Consider the following 12,574-nt stretch of genomic DNA (forward strand, 5'->3'; position numbering starts at 1 on the left):
TGTGATGTAAGAACAATTTAAATCATTAAAGGACAACTATTGTGAGAAAAATTAAATCACATAAATACTACTGATAATCCTTAACAAGATTTCATCCTCAACCTTAATTATAAATTTAGCTACTCATAGTAATTGAAATAAAACACAAAAATAAAATACTAAACATTCAACTAGACAAATATAATAGAGAAAGAAATAGTCACAATGCTAAGGAAAAGCCATAGAGGACGTCACATGCAGTAGCTTGCTCCATGCACTCCAACCCTAACCGTCTATTTTCTCTATATGGTTTTACAAACTGACCAAAGGCTTATATATGAGAAGCCACTCCGGATACAAATCGAATTAGTGCCCGTTTGTTTGCACTTTCCTCTAGCAAAAGCTTTGAAACCCAAAAAATAATATTTGCGTTTGGTAAGGTTTTAAACGCAGCTTTTTCTAGAAATCTGCGTTTTGAAATGTGAAGGCCAATGCGTGTTCTCTACGTTTTGGCATGACAACTTTGAGCTGCAATTGCAAAACGCACAAACGCATTTTCTCAAAACAAAAATATTACTATTGGTGGGTTTCTCTTTTTCCTAAATTGCCCATGGTTTTTTTTGCTCCTCTATGATGCTGTGCTGCGGCATCTCGTCTTCTTCTTCTTTTTCTGTGCTACTTCTTCTTCTTCTCTTCTCTATTTTTTTTTTTTTATTTTATTTACGTCTTACATATCTAATCTCAAAAAAACCTTTTGAATTCAGTAGAGGTTTTGATAAAAGAAAAGAATAAAGAAGATCAAGGTGAAGAGTGCATGGGTGTGGGCTGTGTGGCTGAATGTGTGGAGGAAAGAAGAGAAAGGAGAAAAAGAAAGAAGACAAAAGGTGAAGGGTTGGCTCTTGTGGTTGAGGAAAAACGGAAGGAAAAGAAAAGGAAAAAGAAAAAGAAAAGGGAAATGGGTTGGGTTGAGTGTGGGGCAAGGTGCCAATAAATATATTAAAAGAATAGAATATATTTAAGTAACGTTATTTCACAATATTGTAAAAATTTATTGTGAAAATATTGTGAACATAACATTTTTTGAAAAAAGAAATGCTAAAGCCAAATACTTTTTTACAAAATCTTTTATTAAGAGAGTCATTTATTATTAACATGAAGTAATTATTATTATCTATATATATCTATATAATAACTAATAGCTGAAACGTTTGACTTTTTGTTGACTACTTCTTATTGCGCCACATGGCTTGATAATTTAATGACACGATTCGTTCAAAAAAAATCAAAAATTGTATCTGTTCGACTGACTGATTAAATAAACCGTTTCAGTGAAATTTTAAAAAACGTTTGTGTTCAATTTGCCTATATAAATTAGAGACACACTGTTTTGTCTTGAGTAGGCACTTGGCAGTTACAAAAGATTAGAAAAACCTTTCTCAGTCACTTTTCACTTCTGTACTCTACTCTACTCTCTCTCTCTCTCTCTCTCTCTCTCTCTCTCTCTGTGTCTGAAGATTATTTCCTGTCGACAACTCCGAAACAATTTCCATCTTAGATGATGAAATTTCTGAGTCCCCAAGCCCCGTCAACCAGCCTATTGCCACCGCCAACCAGTGAAACGGCTACAGGTAAAACTGACTTCTTTTGTTTTCCCCTTTCAATTGTAATGCTTGGGATTCTCTTTTTTAATCTTCTTTGTTTGCGTGGTTTTGGTGGCTAAATTTCCTTTTTCTTCCCCTTACCGCTGTTGTATTGCATTGTTAAAAAAAAAAAATAATAATAATATTGCAACTTCGGTCATGTTGTTATTATGTTGTTTTACCATTGCATGTTTTAATTTAGACAATGACTTGAACGGTGACTGCTACAAGTCTATGCTTATGGCCCCTTAGTCCCACCGAAACCTCTTTTTTTTTTTTTTTTAAACTATCTTTATTCTGTGATTTTGGATAAAACTTGGTAACTTCATCAACTTTTGATTTCATGAAAGTATCTGTGTGTAAGCAATTAGCATTGTGGTTTTAAAGATTTTGTCTTGGTTCATTGTTATTTACATCTTTGTGTTTGTCCTCTATGTGTTTGTTTAAATTCCCAGTGAATAATTTGATTTAGATTAACTTTTTACTCTTCTCTCTGAATCTTGGGTTTTCCTTTTTCAGATTTAGGACTCAATTTCTGAATAAAATTTTGTTATTGAAATTTAATCTTCTCTACTTATGCAACACAGTAAATTCTCTCTAACCCCCACTACCAATTGAGTTTGGTCTTGTGCTATATTATTGCTTTAGTTTATGTTTTCATTGCTGCATTTGAATTTGGAACATGATATAATCAAGGAGAATAAAGTTGTAATGGGGTTGAAATAAGTTGTATATATTTTTAATCTGTACATGCATGGTATTTGGGGGTTGAGTTGCATTGCCTTATTGTGTGTTTGCTCTTCTTGCATATATGGCAGTTGGGAAAGAACATTTTTTTTTTTTTGAGAAGTTGGAAAGAACTTGGTTCAAACAAAAAAAATTCATATTCTAAAAGTGACAAACTTCTGTTTTCATGGATTTTTAAAAGATAAAATTTAGTTATATTTGCATTTAGTGACATAAAAAAAAAAAAAAAAAATTTGGCAGGTCCTACTCTGTTTTCTGGATAAAGAGCTGCATGCTTAACTGCATCAAATCCAGGTTTGTTAACAATTTTTGTAATTTTTTAAAAAGCAATTTACTGCTGCATTTGTTTTCTACCTATTACGAATAATTCTTTCTATTAAATAAAAAGGGAAATGTTCTTTCCCAACTTTTGCTAATACTGTTGTTGGGTATTGTTAGTGCTACTTTTGTTAGGTTTTTGCTAATACTGTTGTTGGGTATTGTTAATGCTACTTTTGTTAGTTTTTTGGATTTAATTTTGTGAATTATTATTTGGGTTCATGTGGCTATCACTTAGAAACTTGATTTTAGGGTATAGTTTCTCTTCTAGATATAAATTCGAAATTCATAAGGAATTTTAAATTCTATTCTTTTTGGTTTCCATTTGGAATTTTATAGGTTCTAATTTGAACCAAGTTGGAAAAAACTCCAATCCTCTAATACAACCTTAACTAAAAGATAAATGCTATAAATTTGTAAAGTTATTATAAAATGTGATAAAAGTTATGCTTTTATTTAACAAAATTAATGCATTTCTGACCCTCTAAGAACAACTTTTCACAATTAGATTTTACACATACTCTTTTGTGATCCTAACATATTATGCCATTAGAAAAAAAAAAGTTTAAGATTTTATTAAGGGAAAAAAAAGTTTAAGATGTCATAAAACTATAGATTTACTATTCAAAATGATGTTATACCCTTTTTTTTTATAGTTTCAATAAAATGTTAATCTATTGCGTTCGTTACACAATGATTGCTTTTTATCATTAGACTTAAACTCCTATTTTAAAAGAATAAAAGAAAGATTAAATTTAATAGAACAAAAAATGGATTAAATTTATTTTCCAATAATTTTCCCGTGCATCGCACGGGTTAGCGACTAGTATATATATATAACCGAAACTTTTGAAACTCCCACAATTTTTCACGTATGCAATACCTATATAAAAACAATAATAAATCTTTTTTTTTCCACCTAATACAAATTACAAGCCCGATTCTTATTAAAACCAACTACAAGAGGAGCCTAAACGCAGGACAATTTTTTTTTTTTTTTTTTTTCATTTCTGATGTTGGACGATTTTTCAAGTATGAAGAATTCCAATCTAATCTTTTTCAAGTTTCAATTTTATTTGATTAATATGGGTTAAAATTCATATTGAAATTGGTTTAAATGGATCAGAGCCCCAAAGTTATGTTTTAATTATATGTCTTCAATTAGGTTTTCTATCGATTTAGGGATTTCGAATTCTACAGGTTTTGTAAGAAAATATTGTAAATATCGATGGGTTTCATAGTGGAGATAGTATCGATTTAATGGTTTTTTTTTTTCCTGTGTTTTTGAAAGGCCTAAGAGTCAACCTGACGATTAATTTATTTTGGCTGAAAAATTAATTCATATTGATGTAGATTGTAGTTTTAGAATTTTCAGTGATATGTATGGGCCGTGTGTTGTTGATAGTTATGGGTTGCTGCTGGGGTTTGTTTTAGTTTCGGGTTGCTGGAGTTTTTGAAATTGTTTTTTTATATAAATTTGTTTTAATTTTGGCTTATGTTTGGATTTATCAAGAAGGGGTTTGTCAAGGGCTATTTTTTTCTTTTTTTGTTTCTCTAAAACTACACAGTAAATTAAAACTTGCATTTCTCTTTAAAAAAAACAGCCCTATGGACAGTGAGATTGACATGTCTTTCCATTTGATTTTTGAATTTGATTGTGATTATCAATTTTTCATATACTTAGTAATATATTTATTGTTTCTATGTCTTATTGTGGTACAAATCAAATTCTTTAGTGGGGTATTTCAAACTTGGGCTTCTTTCCAATTAAGTGATGGTATTATGATTTATTTTAATTACATTTTTGTTTATGGTATCTTAATTTCTAATGTTGTTTCCACTTTGCAATTTTTATTTCATGTTAAATTATGCTTGATATGACTTTTGATTTTAGTTCTAATATCACATTAGCTACTAAGCATGTGAATCTGTTTCCAACTACTAAATCTTAGAATGACCTGTTTTTGATGCTGTCTTCCAAATCTTGCACATTTGTTTGCTACCTCCTAAAGATTGCAATCTCTGTAGTTCTGTACCTCTATAATCATAATGCACCTGAGCGTGTCTAGGTTTAGAAATATATATTATGTTACTTTCTTTTTTGTGTGCTTGGAGTTGCAAAGGATGTAGGAGTTAATTCTCTCGCTGTTGTTTTTGTGAGCGGGTATTAACTTGATTTAGGTGGTCATTTACTACACTATTATTGATCTTCGTTATTTTGTTTTTTACAAATTATTTTAATTAAAAAAAACTAAAAAAATATTTATTTTGTAGGTTCTACTTTCATTTTTGGATAAAGAGCTGCATACTTAACTGCATCGACTTAAGGTTTGTTTACAATTTTTTGTAAATTTTTTTTAAAAAAAAAGTTCCTGTTGCATAAAAGTTATATATAAATAGTCAATATAAAACCATTAATCAGATCATTTACTGCTTTGCTACTAATACATGCATTGCAGTATTTGTCTGATGTAGATAGTTTTGTTTATGGAATCTATATTTGTTCATTATTCTGTTTACTTGCTAAATAAAAGAAAAAAGAGAAAAAAAAAATTGACTCTTTTGTTTTTAGACTATTGTCATTTTAAAATTTTTTAAAAAGTATATTTAACTCAGCTAAGTTGTTGTTATACAAAATAAAAGAAATATTTCTTTTAAATGGTTGGAACATATTGTTTATTGCGGTTGTTATACTCATTATAATTGTTTTTAGTTGTTTTTCCAATAATTCATTGTGAGAAGGTAAAATATTTCTATTAAATGGTTGGAAGGTAAAATATTTGTTTTCAATCATACAACTTGCTCTTGAATATTTTGTATCTATAAAAATTCTTCTTTTCGCTTCAACTCAAAACTTTTCTCATAAACAATACTACTTTTGTTAGTGGGAAAGAAAGGAAAAATAGCTACTGTACATCATCTATAAAGGAAAAGCCAAACAGCTCGGCAACCCAATCTATTCTATGTTAGACAGCACCTTTAAGATAATATACTCGACTGTTTTGTTCTTATTACAGAATCTAAATCTAAATTCCCAAATTTTTGAATGTTTACATAAATTTATGATCTTTTTCACTCATTTTTATTGTGTCCATGCTTTAATTTAAAAGATATTGCATTAAACGACGTTGTTGGGTTATTTTGGCATTTTAAAAGGTGTAGGAGTGGTGGAGAAGGTAGAGGTAGAGGTGGAAATAAAGGAATATAAGTATGAGGAATTAGTTAAAGCCCTTTAAAACTTTGAAAATAGGTACTATATCTTTCTATTCTTTTTGTTTGTTTATCTAATTCTTTGACTGGATTGAAAAGAATTAGATTCCCATAGGTGTATAAAATTTGTTAACCCTGACAAACTTTAGTAGTTTTGGAAATCCTTAAACATTTTTGGCAGTTATAAATAAATAGTTAAGTTCTTTCTCAATCTAACATTTTAATCTACTTAGATTTTTATAATTTTGGGTGTATTATTGATGGTTGATATACGTGCTGATTTGTTTGGTTTGTTATTCGCTCATCCTGTAACTCCCTTGATATCCTTGCTCCAGGAGGTATAAAACAATGCAAGAAAGCTTGGCGAGCAAAAACTTTTAGAGTTACTTCCTTTCCAATCGAGTCTAAAATCTTAACAATTTATGCTAGGTTTGTTAATTTTTCTTCTAAAAATCTCCCTCTATGTTCTTGATATTTGGTTCTTCATTTTGTGAATTTTAATTATTTTTATTTTGCTTCATTAATCTTTCTTCAAATATTACGATTATTTGTTGGCGATATTTCTGCATTATGGTGTTTTTAAAATAAGGCTGCTTTTGAATCAGTATCTATGCTTATGGTGTATGTATTGAGAATTTTAATAATAAAGGCATGGAAGATTTTGATAAGGACAAAGTTTAGCTACAAAATCGATTGTAGCCTCAGGCTACAAACTCACTCAATATCTTTTTATTAGAGGTGAATTTTGACAAATCCACTTGGATTGCATCTTCTTCTTATATTTTCCATATTTGCAAAATTTCAAGAAAATTAAAGATCAATAACTATGTCATCAAAATTTTTTTAAATTGCAAGTTTTTGTAATTTAAAATTATGCATAAAATATAAGATTATAAATTATATAGTAAATGATATCCGATTGACACAAAAATTGACATGTGCATTAAGAGCGTAAAGAACATGTAATTCAACGATTAGATTTTCAAAATGTGTAGTAATATTTATTTTATTGAGTGAGTTTGTAGCCTAAGGTTACAACCAATTTTGTAGTTAAACTTTGTCCTTTTGATAAAATCATGAATCTTAACTTTTGTTGAGGGCTGCAAAAGTAGGAAATGAAAATTCTGGAATTCTGCTTTTGTTTGCACAGTTTTGCAAGGCAGGAAACTTATGATGGGGGAGCTTTAGTTGTAGAGCAGAGAGAAGAATGAAGCAATCCAAGAGAGACTCTTTGTGATACAGTGTAGAGTCGACAACAATATGCTTGCACCTGTTTTCTCATATTTAATATGATAACTTAAACAAGTCTTATGAAGAAAATTACTTTTATTGATAAAATATAGTTAGTGAAGCTGCCCAACAATTTAATAAGATTTTGTTGTTGATTTACAAAACTCTTTGAATATTATGATCATTTGTTATTAGTGCATGTCATATATTTTACTTTCTGTTAGTGTTTCTTTTAAATGTGATATGTAATCTTTTGATTTGAAAATTTACCCTTTTTGTTGTGAAGGCAATAACCAATGATAGAACATCATATTATTTTTCATCTACTTAAATTGTAAATCACAACAACAAAAAGTATGTAAGCTTATGCAGCTAGAATGAACATTGTAAATTGCTTCAAATGAGCAATAATTTGCTTTGTTGGCAGATTAAGAAATAATTGACAAGGTCACACACACACACACACACACACACACACACACCTACCTTGGTTGACCAGCTCAAATCCTAATGAAATTTGTATATTCCTTTTTGTGTGAGTTATTCCTTTAAAATCCAAAGCAAAAAGGTTCATTTAAGTTGACTAAATTTCTCTCAACCCGACAAAAAATGCATTTAATTTGATTAAAAAAAATATTTACCATTTCTAAGAATTTTCCCGTGCATCACACGAGTTAGTGACTAGTTATTATTATTAAGAAGAAGTTGATACTAAGTATGAAATAAACTCCTTTACACACACACACACACACACACACACACATACATTTTGTTCTTTTTGGTAATTTACTACTCAAACCATCACTTTTATAAGTGCTAGTGAAACACTCAGTTTTTTCAAAAATCACTTTTTAACAACTTTTACCAAACATTCGGCTTTTTCAAAAAGTCTAATTTCATACCGCACTTATTGAAAACCTCATTTTTTTTTCAAAAATTTCAGTTTCAAAAACTGAACCAAACTCAGCCAACTTAATATTGCTTTGTTTGCTCCTTTGTAATCTTTCACATGCGGCTGACCTAAGGCAGTAATTAGCAAAATCCCAACGTGGCCCAAAAGTAAGAACCCCCATCCCAGATACGTGTTTTGGTGAAATGAGGCCCATGTCAAAGTTAGTATGCTTTCAAGCCCATTTTTCATGTCTGACGGCCGAAATGGCCTAGACGGAGTGGGACCACGGGTCGGGTCGTCTATACGGATCCTTATAAGTACTCGCTACTCGCTAGTCCGTGTGAGACACTCTCTCCTCCCCAGTTCACAACACTAGCCCTAATTCCCAAACCTTTCAACATCTCTCTATCTCTCGTATCCAACTTATTCTCAAAGAAAAAAAAAAAAGAAAGAAGCTATGGATCCAATGGAGGAGGAGGAGGTGGTGGAGTCGGAGGAGGAGAAAGGTTGGGGGAGGTTAGATGATCTTGATGGTGAATATGAGATCTGTATCTGTGCGCGAGAAACGAACTATGAAGTGATGAAGTGTTATACCATTAAGGTCCCAGACGAAGAAGCCCGTGCTCCTCTTTCATACTTTCTCGCACGACCTGCTGCTCCAGTCAACTTGGTACTTCGTGGAGTACAGATAAGGGAATACAGCAGCTTCACCCCAAAGGATCTCAGTCCGTTTTCGGTAACCCCTGCCGAGGGACCTTACTTCTCTAGATACCTGGCACTGTTAAACAACCATCTGTATTCTGTTGGTGGCCAAGCAAAACTCACTAGGTCTGAATTTGAAGAACTTAGAGGCGGCGAAGACTATCCTCTGCATGAAATCTATATGTCCAGTAGGTCTGTCTGGACCCTTGACCTTACATGTCCTGATCTGGGTTGGAAGCAGCTTGATAAGCCCATGAGAAACCGCAGAAAAGACCCTCAGACCATTGTTGTAGACGGTAAGCTCTATGTTTTTGGCGGTTTATATGATCACAAACCCATACCTGAAGATTGTTCCTCTGGCCGTGGATGGATGGAGGTTTATGACCCCATTACGGAAAAATGGGATAGCCTACCAAACCCACCCTTCAGCATCGCAATCAATCGCGACTACGAACCAGTTATTTTCGCTCATTTGGAGTTGGAGGAAGACAAACACGAGATTATGGTGGTTGATCAGAGCAATAGTCAAGAAAACGACATGTGTGCTGATTTTTTAAAATACAACGTTATGTCTTCTACATGGGAAACTTGGCTTCAGCAGCATTGGGCGGCAGTTTACTCATATACTCATTGTGGAAGGGCTGTAGTTGTTGATCATACTAAGGCCTATTGGGCTTCCATCGTATCTATGGGGAAATGGAATACTGAATGCTGTATCTTTGGATTTGATTCAAAATCAAAAATATGGACTCATGAACGGCTCAACCCTACACCATTTTTGGGGGAATCTGAATGTTTCTGTTGGACTAGTCCTGGTCTTCTCCACTTATCCGATCACAAATTCTGCCTTCTGTTGGGCTCCCGCAATAGCTCCCACGAGCCATCCGAAAAGGCTTCTAATTATCTCCTTTGTATCGTACTTGACCTCTCTGCATTTTTTTATAATTATGGTGATCCGGTTCGCAAGCCTCCTCTATCTGTTATTTCCGTTCAGAAGTACTCACTGGATACCAAAATAGAATTGTTGGACTGCATGATTACGTAGGTTTCCTACTCTCTCACACGCACACACAATTAATTCTAGCTAGCTATCATCTTTTGCCCTTTAATGTAGGAATTGCTAATCATTTATGTGTACTTGTAAAACTTGCAGCAATCGTGGAACTCAACCACCAAAGACGAAGAAACCGAAGACATCAGAGGAAGAAGGAAGTGTAACGACCGAAGATCATTAAGACGGGCTTGCAAAGAGTACTAAAAAAAGGTATTCTTTATTCAATCCTGCAGTATTGGAACATAGATGGAGGACTCAACTCTATGTTATATGATCCTTTTGATTAAAGGCTTTCTTAGTATTTTGTAATTATGTATTTTTCCTGCTTTTGTACTTGCCCCCTTGCTAGTTGTTCTGTTGTATGAAAATCCTGTGTGACTAGACTACCCAAATTTTCTTCATAAAATATATGGATATTGATTGTTAGAAACCAAATTATCAATTGGAATTTAAAATGGCAATCGGTTTTGGGCTCTAGCTTGTTCAGAAGCCTTGGTCCAGACTCAGAGCAGGTTGTTGGATGTGTCTAAAAAGCATTGAGATGCAGAATTAGTGCTTTTTATTTGTTTAATTTAGGCTTGCAAAGAGTACTAAAAAAAGGTATTCTTTATTCAATCCTGCAGTATTGGAACATAGATGGAGGACTCAACTCTATGTTATATGATCCTTTTGATTAAAGGCTTTCTTAGTATTTTGTAATTATGTATTTTTCCTGCTTTTGTACTTGCCCCCTTGCTAGTTGTTCTGTTGTATGAAAATCCTGTGTGACTAGACTACCCAAATTTTCTTCATAAAATATATGGATATTGATTGTTAGAAACCAAATTATCAATTGGAATTTAAAATGGCAATCGGTTTTGGGCTCTAGCTTGTTCAGAAGCCTTGGTCCAGACTCAGAGCAGGTTGTTGGATGTGTCTAAAAAGCATTGAGATGCAGAATTAGTGCTTTTTATTTGTTTAATTTAAATTTTTTGGCTAGATATAATTTGGGTTAATGTTAAAATAATAGTAGATCAATTTCTTTGTTTAGGTTGCCTACAATTACCCCCAAAGAGGTTATTTATAATAGCATTTAGTAACCTTTGGAATCCTAATCCTTCATCTGTTATATAAAAGTAAAATTTTGACCATCCAACTATGTTGAAAGTCACATGTAAGTCTCATGACTATAAAATGCTAAAGATGTAACAATAAACAAAGCATAACATTGACAACTACACTAGTCTTATAGTAGGTATGCTCTTGGGCATTGGTCATGTGGCATGAGCTTAAAAAAGAAAACCGAGGTGAGGCCAAAGGGCTTTTCTTTATAAAGTTTTTCTATGTTAAATATTTAATTAAAAAAAAAAAAAAAAGGTAATAGGCTGAACAAAATAGACGCTGGACTGATAGGATATTTTTGCTTTGGCTTAGATGCTCCTCTGTGATTTTTGCCCCATGTTTTACGTGGTTATTTAGTTAAATATGATATATTGATTCATGTTGCTTTCTTATTTTAAATTCTAAATTTAGTTAGAACATTTTGGTGTAAAGCATTACCCATCATAATATTTTTTTGCTATACCAAAACTAATCATACAGTAGTATTGATGCACTCACATATATTGACACCATGTAATGATTGTAGTTTAAGTTTCTTATAATAATTACAAACTAATTACCACCATTGACGCATTGGATTAACTGAAACGTTATTTTTGATGGCATGAGCTGTTTAATTATCCTGGTATGTGTTTAAATATTCATTATAATTGATTTTTCTTACATTTGATTCATGTAGTATTTTTTTCAAACGTTTTTTGTTTACAGGGATGAGTGTTCTTGTTTATGAAAGGGCTGCAATTTCAAGGATGGTAATTATATTTTATATGTATATGGGATGGACGCTTCACTTTTGCTATTTGTTTTTTGTGCAGTTAGACTAATTAACTACTTAAACTTGTAGGAGTGTAATTATATAGCCCCTAATGAAAGAATTGAACTTCTTGGCTTATTTAAAATCATTATGGATATCAAGTGATGTAAGGCTACATTGAAATGAATTCGAAACTATCTTTATCTACTAGTTTAATTACGATTGTATGGGATTTTTTATTTTTATTTTTGGCAAGTACTATTTTAGAATTTACATATTGAAGCTATATTGTATTGTTTGTGGATAAATATTTCTTCACCTTATTTTCCCCAGATAGAGTTTTCTTCCATGTTTTGGGGCCCCCTTGAATCAATAATTGTATTACCTAAGCGAGTGAATTTTACGTATGATGAATCGAACCACTGCGTTGTGAATGGATAAGTTCTCATGATCTCATCATGTTAAGTTTATGCATTATAATCTATACTTGTGAATATTTGTAGTTTGATGTGATTATGTACATGTTTGTGATAATTTGATCTGTATGAAATTTTTATTTCAATGTAAATTATTGTTATTAGGGTTGGATCAATTGAATTCTTGTGATATAACTCTATTCGAGAGGATTTGTCTTGGTTTAATTTCAATTGAGATGACTTACTTTGAGATCATACAATTTAACTTAGTTAATTCAAAGTGGGTAGTTTAACTTAGTCATATTAAAAACTTTGTTATATCTTAGGATTTATCATTCCCTTCAGTTGTTAACTTGTGCATATTTTAAACATTTAAGTTAGGCATTTTCGGACCCCATACCCTTATCTATGAAGTAAGATAAGCATAGCGAACTGAAATTAGCGTCTTGAGAACCATCTCAAGGCAACAATAATTCCTTTTATTTAAAAAAAAAAAAAAATTTTGTTGAAGTATTTAGGTTGGTTTGATTT

General features: G+C 31.9%; 1 protein-coding gene across 1 annotated transcript; it reads left to right on the plus strand.

Moving 5' to 3' along the window:
• Nucleotides 1-8,352: 8,352 nt before the first annotated feature.
• LOC111988038 (uncharacterized) lies at nucleotides 8,353-11,846 on the plus strand. Its single transcript, XM_065761188.1, has 3 exons — nucleotides 8,353-9,759; nucleotides 9,872-9,982; nucleotides 11,582-11,846. Exons 1-2 carry the CDS (start codon nucleotides 8,474-8,476, stop codon nucleotides 9,951-9,953), a joined length of 1,368 nt encoding a protein of 455 aa, XP_065617260.1. The 5' UTR covers nucleotides 8,353-8,473; the 3' UTR covers nucleotides 9,954-9,982; nucleotides 11,582-11,846.
• The last annotated feature ends 728 nt before the right edge of the window (nucleotides 11,847-12,574 follow it).

Source organism: Quercus suber, unplaced genomic scaffold (genome assembly GCF_002906115.3).
Source record: "Quercus suber isolate HL8 unplaced genomic scaffold, Cork oak 2.0 scaffold_400, whole genome shotgun sequence".
NCBI lineage: Eukaryota > Viridiplantae > Streptophyta > Magnoliopsida > Fagales > Fagaceae > Quercus > Quercus suber.

Bases quoted from the DNA above. Each gene is read 5' to 3' on its own strand.
- LOC111988038 (XM_065761188.1), top strand. From the start codon at position 8,474: ATGGATCCAATGGAGGAGGAGGAGGTGGTGGAGTCGGAGGAGGAGAAA. The intron at 9,760-9,871 runs GTAGGTTTCCTA...TAAAACTTGCAG, and splicing joins TTGTTGGACTGCATGATTAC to CAATCGTGGAACTCAACCAC.